Source organism: Leuciscus leuciscus, assembly GCF_965113295.1.
Source record: "Leuciscus leuciscus genome assembly, chromosome: 9".
NCBI lineage: Eukaryota > Metazoa > Chordata > Actinopteri > Cypriniformes > Leuciscidae > Leuciscus > Leuciscus leuciscus.
This window is the reverse complement of record NC_138733.1, coordinates 12,064,118-12,077,106: the sequence shown is the minus strand read 5'-3', so window position 1 is coordinate 12,077,106 and position 12,989 is coordinate 12,064,118. Positions and strand designations below refer to the sequence as shown.

Genomic DNA, 12,989 nt, shown 5'->3' with positions numbered 1-12,989 from the left:
AGGAAGACTGGAGGAAGAGATATGAGCGAGAATTCTTTTGTTCAAGGGTTTTCTCTCTCTCTTTGAGCTTTGTGTTCAGCTGACAGCTTACTGGAAATACTGGAGAGCATGTCAATCACACACACACGTGTGTGTGTGTGTGTGTGTGTGTGTGTGTCCCTTTAGTGGTCCTACCTTCAATTCATGTGCTCCATACTGATTTTTCATTCCTCTATATATAACCAACGCTGTCATGGTCATCTCTATATCCATATTTATGTGTATAATCAGAGCATATTCAACCCTGGCAGAGCATGAATATATATATCACAGTTATGGAATATCAAGGGGTCTGTTTACATCCAAACTACACACCAGCTATATCCTCTATAGGTTTGTGTGTGAACTGTACGGCTCTCTGAAAAACTTCATATCTCTCATATCCCTCCACGGTCCCTTTCTTTTCTCATAAGAAAATAATTTCAACTCAAATCAATATTTCAAGTCCATTTATTTATTTATTTGGCAAGATAATGTCCAGTTTCCCTTCTTTATTGCAAAATAAACCCCCTCAGCATGATACAAGACTGGTCAAGTCACCCTATCTGGGTTTATTTTGTAATAATTTGCAATAAACGACTCACACTTAACATTCATCTCAGGTGATACAATCACAAGTGGTCAGCCGAGACAGACTGCTGTTTATGATTAGTATTAATGCATCTCCTCTGACAGCTTATGATTGGATTTTGTGAAAACATCACTCACTTACATTTACATTTCTGCATTTAGCAGATGCTTTTATCCAAAGCAACTCACACAATAGAGAAGCGTAAGCAATTTGTCACAGAAAGGGCCATTCACACATCCATTAAAAGCATCAAGATGGAACAAAACAGAATGAAACTAAATTCATGTTTATAAAAACATGTAGACCAACAATTAAAAAATAGCGCAGGCTAAATGCAAGAGTATGCCCTCTTACTAGTGCATCACTACATTTTGATGACAAATGAAGCTGAAATAACACACAAAATACCCACACATTCTGAAAGTAATTTTTTTTCATATGCATGAATGCACTATTATTCATTTTTAGTCTTTTACTCGCACATGCACAAAGATAGCCAGTGAAAGATTTTGAAATATTATTCAACAAAGGGATTGCTGCTTTTTGCCGCATCTCACTCGCACTTTCTCTCTCTGTTGTTTTGTATATGTGGTGAATGTGGGATTATTCTGAAGATGAAAGAGAGGAGAGATGGAGAATACTCTTATCGGTGTTGGACAGCAGCGCTGTTTTACTCAACACACACACACACACACACACACACACACACACACACACACACACACACACACACACACACACACACACACACACACACACACACACACACACACACACACACACACACACACACACACACACACACACACACACACACACACACACACAAGAATAACTAGATTTTTTTTTAAAAAAGGTCAGGCTGTAAAACTCGCCTGCACAATTCTAGGGTGTTGTGGGTGGTTGTGAGCATCTTGATGTCCATTTTCTAGTCTTTCGGGGGTTGCTAAGGTGTTGCTAGGGTATTGTAGGTGGTTTCTTACTGTCGAATGACATCAACATGAGGACTCAGTGATGATGTCAGCTTGACTAACATTATAAGTGGACTTGTTTAATGTTTAATAAATCTCTTCTGCTCACCAAGGCAGCATTTAATTGATCAAAAATACAGTAAAAACTGAAATATTGTGAAATATTATTTAAAATATGCTAACTGTTTTCTATATGAATATATTTTAAAATGTAATTTATTCCTGTGATCAAAGCTGAATTTCTTAGCATCATTACTCAATTATCAATTATTGTTGCTCAATTATATCGGTTATTTTTTATCAATGTTGAAAACAGATAATAGAAAGTTCAAAAGAAGAACATTTCTATGAAATATAAATCTTTTGTTACATTTATTTGAAATAGAAATCTTAAAGTATTTTTTTTTCTGTACCTTACCCCAAACTTTGTGATACAGTTTTTCAAAAATGCTTACACAGTTTTTGAAACTATGGCTCCATTTCTCAAAACTCTACACACACACCCACAAAACACACACACAACATGCAAAACGTCACACATCTCTTGCAAAAGCAGACTTCATTCAAAACTATTTTTAACTCTTCTAAAAACAAACATACACACTCTACACACAAACATAAAATGATTAGCCACATACACACCAAACTACACAGATGTGAAAAATATAAAACACTTTGTGTCTTTTGCTTGTTCAGTGTGCATGAGTTTGTCACACGTACATTCATGTGCACAAATGCACTGTATACACAGTATGGATGCACATTTGATGAATTTGACAGTTATTGAACTGAACTGAATCAATACTGATCTGAGTTGAGCTGAATAATGACACTATTGGCTTGTTAGAGCTGCTTTACAGCAGAATTTGAATTTGTTACTATTGTGAAGCTGTCTATTTTGATGTCTATTTTATATAAAGTGCTTTAGAAATAAAGTTGACTTACTGACTTGGATGTATGCATATTCAGTGTATATATATGTAGTGTATGTATATGTATATATATACTGTAGATACAGTGTGTGTGTGTGTGTGTGTGTGTGTGTGTGTGTGTGTGTGTGTGTGTGTGTGTGTGTGTGTGTGTGTGTGTGTGTGTGTGTGTGTGTGTGTGTGTGTGTGTGTGTGTGTATATATATATATATATATATATACACACTAGGCCTACATATATATACATGTGCATACATCCAAGTCAGTAAGTCAACTTTATTTCTAAAGTGAGTGAACTTGACATAAACTGTAAACTTGTCCATCAAATCTGATTGGAAATTTGTTCCAGGATCAACAACAGATGTTGATGATCTAGGAACATGAAATCAGGTTCTGCATTGCTTACTTATACTGACATTTTAAGGGTAGAAAAACAATAAAAAGCTGCAAACGTTAAGAATTTGCCCCCTTTAGATCTTCTCTAAAGCTGTCACTGGAAAGCATGGGATTTAAAAAGAGCAACAATCCAGAGATTACAGACAGAGAAGCTGATGAAATGAAAGTCCTAATCTGTCGTCTTGTCTCTCTGTGTGTGTGTAGGTGAAATCTGTGGCTTTCACGTGCAGGGTCTGAGCGCTCCGTTCGTGGCCGTGGTTCTGAACAGCACGTCAGGAGAAGGCCAGCTGCGGGCTCGAGGACCGGTCGACTGCGAGAGCCACAGAGACTTCACCTTCATCATTCAAGCTCACGACTGTGGCACGGGGCCAGAGGGACGCGGGGAGAAGAGATCACACAAGTCAGTGTGTGTTTAAATAAATGCATGCTCTCCAACTCAGCGTGATTCATATTTGTGAGGGAATGTTTTTGAAAGGAACACTGGGAACTATTTCTCAAATGATTCATCGGTGCTTGACTCACCTCTCTCTGTTACTCACAGCTTCTTCTTTTGAAGATATTTAAATTTTTTCTTCTTTTAGAGGTTTCCTGCACCTGCTAATGGGTAGTTGAAACCTTTTAAATTATCATTTTCAGCATCATTACTCCAGTCTTCAGTGTCACATGACCCTTCAGAAATCAGTATAATATGCTGATTTGCTGCTCAAGAAAAGGTCGTTATTATTATCAATATTTAAAACAGTTGTGCTGCTTCAACATTTATTTGAGGATTCTTTGATTAATAGAATTTTCAAAAGAACAGCATTTATTTATTAATAGAGATCTTTTGTAATTCATTTAACATTTAAATGCATCCTTGCTGAAAATTGCTCAAATTAAAACCTTATTTACTGTTATACAGTAGTTTATCTATATGAATGATAAGGCGCAACAATGAAAACATATTTTATTAAATATAACATTTATGAATTCATATAATTCTAATAGGTCTGTAGTGTACTAACCTTTAATAGCAATCAGTCAGTGTTCAGACTCAATAATCTTCGGTAAAGAAACACGGGCCACATTTAATCTAGTAATCGGGCAATCTATGTTTCCATCCAAAGTTGCGAATTTAACAAAATTTGGAATATCGCATTAAACTTTTCAGAATAAGGCACAGTTTCCATCTCATGTGTTCAAGAGAACAAAAATTGGCACAAAATATAAATGATAAAAATGTAAGTGCAATCAGGGAAGAAACTGTGGCTCTTTTTTCCTCCATCATAAATGACTTGTGTCTCAGAGCGCGCGGATGAAACACAATAAACGCTGTCATGTTATCTGGCGTTCGGATGCTGATGTTTGGGAACGCGAATCATGTGAGACGCTTCTGGGAGGGAATTACACCAAATCATTCTCCACAATGATCAAACCAACATCTGAGATTCTGTGCCGTGAAACTGATCCACTGGTTAGTCCAGTTACACAATCACATCCTCTGTTTTTTGTTGCACATCAAGAGATTTATTTGGTAAATGTGTTTCCCTCATAGTTTATGCGTGTGTCTTTTTATCGGATAAAAAATGATCTGCCTCAATTCAGCGCATACGTTTTTTATGCACATTTTTAGAATTGATGCGCATCTTGGTGTTTCCATCCAGCGTTTATTTTTAATGTGCTATCCCAAAATCTGCATAAAAATAGGTGGTGGAAAAGATAGTTAGAAATGTGTACAAACTTTTACTGCACTATATACTAGGAATGTACCAATAGGATTTTTTTGGAAGATACGGATACCGATTTTAACACCGATAACGATATTTGTCACTCGCTTATTTGAACTATTGTCATTTAAATAGATTACTGTTTTGATCATGTTTTAAAATATCAAAGTTCAAAAACGCATGCATTAAGGTTTACTATAGTTACTGCTGCATCTTTAAATCATTTTCACTGAACATGGATTTGATCCATTTAACTTTATATAAGCAAAAAGCTTTTTCCCCACTATAAGACATTACACAACTCAGTGCCTATACACATAGTTAATTAATAAGCTATTTATGTATGTTATACTGTATCTGCATGCCTTTTTCATGCTATAGCCAAAATACCGATGGTTTTAAAAAAATTGGCCGATACATCTGTGCATCTCTACTGTATACATATCATTTTCAACCATAACTGTACAGGATAGTGAACTGAACAGCCACTCATAAATCAAGTTTTTTTTTTGCATCTTAGTGCTGTAATCATCAGGTGACTGACCTTGAGGCATTAAAAGCTTTTAAGAGCTCATGTTAATGAACCTGTTTACCTGCAGACCTGAAAGCTGCAAACAAACACTGAGCCGAGGCTATATTTACCTGCAGATATCCATAGAAATATGTCTAATAGAGCTAATGCAGTGAGCTAAACCAGAATCCTTTGAAACAAAATAACACTTCTAAAGACATTTGCGAATGAGCCAGAGAAAAACAAGGTTCATGATAAAAGGAGAAATCGTGGAGAAAAGAAGAGTAGAGAGAGAGGGACCTTCCTCATTACTCTGTATCTCTTTAATCCGGACAGGATTACTCTATCCGGCTCTGACAGCTCTGATCTCCGATACAGCACACACACACACACACACACACACACACATGCACGGATAAAGGATTAAAGTGAGATATTAGACTCTAAAGGGCAGTAAAGCTGCAAAATCACATTGCTTTACTATAGATTTCATCCCTAACGCATTAATGTGTGTGTGCGTATGTTCTGGTTTTTAACATTAAAACAGATTATCAGGGGTGTTTATTATCCTGTCATTTGTCAGAAGCTTTTGCCCTTTGCAAAGTGTTGCTCACTTTTTTACGCTGTCTTTGACATGAATGATGTAAGCTTGTTATTTTGGTATTTTCAGCTTGAAAAAGTGTGTCAGAACTGGCCGTGAGGATACCTTCTGGCACTTTTTTTCTGTTTTTAAAATATCTTTCTCTCCCCGAAGACTTTTCTAAGACATAATGACCTGCAGGAGAGGGAAATCACAAATGAGATCTCACTGTTTCTCCTGGACAGTGATGGAGAACGAGTGGAGCTTTTGGAGAGTTTTCTCTTGAGAGAAGACGCGCGTCTCGTCTAAAGCAGAGTGCAATAATTAGTTCAGATCCGGACGCAAATCAGTTATCATAAATTACAAACACAAGTATCACAAAGATAGGAAAACTATTTCACTCAATGCGTCATTTACACTTTATTTCGATAGTCCACTTTAGACATTCTACTAACTATAAGTAACTTTGCAACTAAATGTCAACTAGCAGTCACTCAATTATTAAGTAGATAGTCTACTAAATGACTTTTTCTTTAAAGTCAGTTTAAGTATTATTTCTTAAGCAGAAGTCTTTGAGAGACCATTTGGAGTATTTGGGATTTAATATTTCTTGAAGGATTGTGACTGTCCACCTGAAAAATGTGATTTAAATGCACTGCAGTTGCTGGTTTTCATTTCAGGCCCCCATAAATACACATTTAACTCAGCCATCACATCTGTGGCGCGCCATCATGCTACGTTCCAGTAAAATCACAAATTAAAATGCTCCATCCCTGATAAACACACCCTGACATAGTCACGATTTTAATGGGTTTATAAAAATCTGTAGGGAAGGAAATTTAGAGAATTTAGAGAAATAAGTGACATCTGCTCTACAGAAGACATGTCCTGAAGTTTTGTTTTTTTACATTCTTGTTAATAGCCATGTTCCCATCCACCTGTTTTATGCACATTTTGGGATATTGCATTAAAAAAAAAAACGCTGGATGGAAGCGCCAAGATGTTCTTAAATTCAAAAAATGCGCATAAAAAAACCTTACTCTGAATTGAGGCGGATACATTTTTTATTTGATAAGAAGAAATGCTAATAAACTACGATGGAAACACATTTACCAGCGGACCAATCACATCACACAGCATCTAAAATGTTGGTTTGTTCATTCTGAAACGCCTGAGCCAAAGTCTGTCATGAGAATGATTTGGTTTTATTCTCTCCCAGAAGCGTCTCACATGATTTCGATCACAAACACCAGCATCCAAACAACAGATAAAATGACAGTGTTAATTGCGTTTCGTTTGTGCGCTCTGAGACGCAAGTCATTAATGATGGAGGAAAAACAGTTGCTTCCCTGATTGCAGAAACTGCCACTTTTATTACAGATCTTTTGCGCCAATTTCCCAGGAAGTGACGATATTGTTCTTTTGAACACATGGGATGGAAACAGTGCTTTATTCGCAAATGTTTTATGTGATATTCCAGTTTTGCGCATAAGTTAAAATTCCAACTTTTGATGTAAACATGGCTATTGTTAGGGAAAAATCTAAATAAATCTATTAAAATCCATTTCAGTAACTGAAATAGAGCTGAATTAAAATAAAATATAAATACTGATGAAATGATGAAAATCCTAAACTTACAAAAACTTAAAACGAAAATTAGAAATGTCTGCACAATCTGGCATGTTTCATTGCTTTATCACAAATAAAACTACTGAATCCAAGCACAACTACTAACAAATTTTTTTTTTTATATATATATTTGAATATATGGTACAGATGTCACTTTTCCTAGGCCAGACATCACTTCCGCTACTGCACTATTGTGATGAGGCGTGATAGAAAAATGGTCCCCCACAAGAAAATAATGGCAAAGCCGCAATAGTACTTCTGGTGCAAGTTGTTTTATTAAAGAAAAAAAAAATATATTTACAAAATAATAAATGAAAAGATGGGGAAACTGGAGTAAAAATATCCAGACAGCCCTTGGCTGTTACGTCCTTCTACAGAAAGGTAAGTACACACAACTACACTTTGTCAAAGTAAGACTCCAAACTACAAAACCCCTTGAACAATCAAACAAGGCTGGCTTTTAAACCAGAAGCTCCACCCACATGGACTCATCCACATTCTTACAGAGGTAAGTATTATAGCTTTACATACATATTTATATACATAACATTAGTGTCAGAAAATCAAATATACACATTCACATTGTGTAACATTCATCACCTAAATATATATATATATATATATAAAATACTATATATATGTATATAAACATCATTCCTTATCATACATGTATTAACTCAACCCTAAACAAACAACATTTACGACAGTCCAGTTACCAGAGCGATCGCGCATGCGCAACGCGGGAATTTACTGATATCCACCCTTCTGGATCGTCACCGGGGTTTGCCATTTGCTTCCGGTAACATGGACAAAGACGCAACATAAGCACACAACTAATGACGAAATAACGTGCAGATAAGTACAATAAATATGTATTGCTGAACTTATCTGGTGTTTGTGTGTGTTTATTAAGGGCTATAGGATAGGATGTAGTAATGGAGTGGACATGAATGCGTTATGTATGAAACTGTAGCGTTAACCTGACCCTAGTGTGCACCCAAGGGTAGGATAAACATGTGAACGGTTGAACAGTGGTTCATATACATGTGTGAATACAGTGTTGTCGCGATCGTGACAGAGCCCTCTGTCACATTACCTCCCTCCTCTCCTAGATTGACGAGAACCCGGCAATCTGGATAGGAAATCAGCCGTTAGGTTGTCTTTCCCAGGACGGTGTCTGATCTTAAAGTGGTAGGGCTGCAGTGATAGGTACCATCGTGTTATCCTGGCGTTTCGATCCTTCATTGAGTTTATCCAGGTCAATGCTCGATGGTCTGTTTCAAGATCAAACTCCCTTCCCAGCAAGTAATATCGAAGGCTTTCCAACGCCCACTTGATGGCCAGTCCCTCTTTTTCAACTGTGGAGTATCGAGTCTCCCGTGGTAGCAGCTTACGGCTTAGATAAAGGATTGGGTGTTTCTGGCCTTCCTCTCCTTGTGCCAGTACAGCTCCCAATCCATAGGCGGAAGCATCAACTTGAACTAGAAATCTCTGTGAGAAATTAGGACTCTGAAGCACAGGACTGTTACATAAGCTCTCCTTCAGCTGTTGAAACGCCCGCTCCACTTCTTCGGTCCAGGGGACTGGATTACAAACCATCTTTGTAGTCAAGTTGGTCAGGGGTACCGCGACACTGGAGAACTCTGGTATAAATCTTCGATACCATCCGACTAATCCAAGGAAGGCACGTACCTCTTTCTTTGTCCGAGGTCTTGCACAGTTACGTATGGCCTCCACCTTGTCCACCTGTGGTCGAACCTCGCCGTTGCCTAGCAGGAATCCTAGGTACTGTGTCTCCTGTTTTGCCCACTCACATTTTGAGACATTTAAGGACAAACCTGCCTCACTAACTTTCTGTAAGACTCTGCTCAGGTGCTGTAGATGCTCTTCCCAGCTGCCACTGTAAATGACCACATCATCGAGATACGCCGCACAACAGTCTTCTTCCCCTCGTAGAACCGTATCCATCAACCGTTGGAAGGTAGCTGGAGCTCCATGTAACCCGAACGGCATGGTAGTAAAATGGAACAGTCCTAAGGGTGTTCTGAAGGCGGTGTACTCTCTGGATTCTTGGGCTAAGGGCACCTGCCAGTAACCTTTGCACAGGTCTAACGTGGTGATGTATTTGGCTTGGCCAATCCGTTCCACCAGCTCATCAATCCGAGGCATTGGGTATGCATCAAACCTGGAGACAGCGTTGAGCTTCCGAAAGTCCAGGCAGATCCTCAGTGATCCATCTTTTTTTGGTACCAGGACAATCGGGTTGCTCCATGGGCTGTTTGACGGCTCGATCACCCCCATTTTCCTCATCAACTGAATCTCCCCCTTCAACGGCTCGATCAGTCGTTCAGGCACTCGATAGGGATGTTGTCGAATTGGAGTTGAGTCAGTGAGCTTGATCGTGTGTTCAATCAGGTTGGTTCTTCCTGGCTCTGTTTTGAAAAGATTTGGGTGCTTATCTACGATCTGTAGCAACTGCCCCCTCTGTTCTTCTTCCAAATGTTCCAGGGTTATCTTTGCCGGAGATCTCTGTAAAGCCACGTCTTCCATCTCGTCCTCACCCTCCTCCTCTCCTTCTGGGGCTCCTTTGCAGGCAAACAATACTTTCCCTTTATCTGCTGCCCTCTCACGCCACTCTTTCAGGAGGTTGATATGGTACACCTGGCTGGACTTTCCCCTCTCCGGATGCAATACCTCATAAGTAACCGGTCCCACTCGTCTCTGGATCTCATAAGGTCCTTGCCACTTTGCTAATAGCTTGTTCGTTGATGACGGTAGTAACAATAGTACTTTCTGCCCCGGTTGGTATTCTCTGTGACGGGCATGCCGGTCATACCACGTTTTCTGTGCCTTCTGGGCCACTTCCAAGTTTTCGATGGCTTGTTCTCGGTACTTCTCTAACCGGTCTCTCATCTGCAGCACGTACTGAAGAATGCCCAGATCACCAGTCGCGATTCTTGTCGGAGCCTCCCAGCTTTTTCTCAGCAGGTCAAGTGGACCCTGAACAGACCATCCGTACACCAATTCAAAAGGCGAAAACCCTGTTGATGCTTGGGGTACCTCTCTATATGCAAAAAGTATAAATGGCAACCACTTGTCCCAGTCTTTCCCTGTGTCACTGACGAACTTCTTCAGCATGTTCTTTAGTGTTTGGTTAAATCTCTCAACTAGTCCATCCGTCTGTGGATGATAGGGACTTGTCTTGATCGACTGGATGCCCAGCTGTCTGTGGAGGTTCTTCATCAAACTCGATGTAAAGTTGGTGCCTTGGTCTGTGATGATCTCATCTGGGATCCCGACTCTGGAAAACATTTGCACAAGAGCACTGATTACCTTGGCAGTTGTGATCGATCTTAGGGGAAACGCTTCAGGGTACCGAGTAGCGTAGTCACACACTACCAAGATGTACTGGTGACCAAGACTGCTCCTCTCCAGAGGTCCAACTATGTCCATTGCAATTCTTCGGAATGGAGTGGAGATCACCGGCAACGGACACAGAGGTACTCTGTTTGATCTGCGAACAGCACTGTTTTTTTGACAAACAGGACATGTGGCACAGTATGTGAGCACATCAGTATACATGGAAGGCCAAAAAAACCGAGTGCTGAGTCTTTGGTATGTTTTCTGGTGTGCAAGATGTCCTGACCATGGTATAGTATGTGCAAGGTGTAACACCAGAGACCTACAACATTTTGGAACGACAAGACGTGTAACACCATCAGACATCACATACAAAATACCATTCTGCAAAACATACATTTCAGCCCCAAGAGTTTGTACTTCCCTCTCATCATTACCTACTTTGGCAAATAACGGCCTTAAAGTAACATCCGCCTCCTGTAACTGGGCAATCTTGTCTGGAATCTTCCAATCTCCGCCCTCTAGACCATCTGTTGACACGTTGGGTGTTGGTATACCCAAATACTTTGCCATTCGGCGTTGCCGACGTGTTTTTCTAGGTTTGTTACAACTCTGGATCAGACTATCATCCAAGTCTGGCAGAGGTTGTAAACCAGCATTGGCTTGAGCTCGTGTGAGCACTGGACATGATACCACAGTTAAAGTTTTCGCGGGTTTATCACACCGGGTTAACAGGTCAGTCAACACTGGTACATCCCATCCAAGGACCATGTCCGCAGGAAGTCTATCAACTACCCCAACACACACCAAATACATTTGTTCATTGACATTCAGTGTAACCTCAGCTGTAGGGTATTTAACTTTGTCACCATGAACACATTGTACAGATATGGTCTTCACATAATTAATCACATTTTCAGGGACACAACCACGTTTAATCAATGACATTGAACTTCCTGTGTCAATCAAAGCTTTCAAGGTCTGTCCATTCACAGAAACTGTGCAACAGTGCATAAAGAGTTCAGAAATGTCTGTATTGTCATCCCCCCTTGGCACATAGCAGTAGCTTGACAGTTTAGGTTTGCGCATTGGGCAATTAGCAGCTTTATGACCCTGTTGTTGACAGTAAAAGCAAATCAAACTTTTCATAGAAACATTTGCAACAGTACCTTCTTTGTCCTGCTCAGTCTTTGAAGTACCTCTTATCATTGTTGATGGTTGGTGTGGTCGTCCCCCTCGGCGTGCGTTAGTATACTGCATTGCTAGTCGGGCTGCTGTCAGTCCATCTGCAGGCTCATGCTCCTTCACCCACGTACGCAGATCATACGGCAACACACGCAACAACTGCTCAAGAATAATCTGTTCACCGATTTCCTCCTTGGTGCGCTGTTGTGGCTTTATCCAACGAGCATACAGTCCCTTCAAACGATGATAAGTCTCAGTGGGTGTTTCTCCCGGTTTTGTAGAGGTCTGTCGGAACCGCTGTCTGTAAGTCTCTGCTGAAATGTCAAATTTTTCCAGCAACGCTTCACGTAGCTCCTCATACTCCATTGAACGCTCCTCATCCATGGCGATGTACGCTTCAAGTGCCTTCCCAGTAAGCAACGGCACAATTCGACAAGCCCACTCTTCCTCTGGCCAATTCCAAGTCCGTGCCAAACGCTCAAATCGATGGAGGTAGTTTTCCATATATTCCCCCTCATGATACGCTGGCATTGCAGGCTCTGAGCGCAGTACTGTTGGCTGTCTTGGTGTCAGACCTGACACTGATCCTGACACTGATGGTGCATATGCTCCCAATGGCTGTCGCTCTGGTGACGTCATCTCCTGGCGCCGCCTCATTGGAGTAGGAAGCTCCATTCGGGGACTCGGACTCGGTGTCGACCCAGGTGAAGCTGGTGACGCTCTCTGATGCTGCAGTGAATCCCTCAGGCCACGCAGTTCAAAGAGTAGACCCTCTTCTCTCTTTTGCTGTGCTGTCAGGAATTCTCGCATCATGCTCACCATCTCGTTCGAGGATGACGGTTGTTGTGACGAACTCCCTTTCGCCTCGGCCATCTCCAACTCTTCTTCTTCCTCCTCCTCCTCGACAAACTTGTGCTGTGATCGCAGACCCTTCCTGGTCCGCCTCCCCATACTCACTGTCTTGCGGCTGGCCAATCCCACTTCTGACACCACTTGTGATGAGGCGTGATAGAAAAATGGTCCCCCACAAGAAAATAATGGCAAAGCCGCAATAGTACTTCTGGTGCAAGTTGTTTTATTAAAGAAAAAAAAAATATATATACAAAATAATA

At 40.4% G+C, this 12,989-nt stretch overlaps 1 protein-coding gene across 1 annotated transcript in view; it reads left to right on the top strand.

Annotated features, from left to right (window-relative positions):
- The window catches only part of clstn2b (calsyntenin 2b), a 78,775-nt gene that overhangs the window by 19,367 nt on the left and 46,419 nt on the right, over positions 1–12,989 (top strand). Inside the window, exon 3 of the mRNA XM_082181154.1 lies at positions 3,111–3,306. Within this exon, the coding sequence (XP_082037280.1) occupies positions 3,111–3,306 (196 nt within the window). The remainder of the gene's footprint in view (positions 1–3,110; positions 3,307–12,989) is intronic.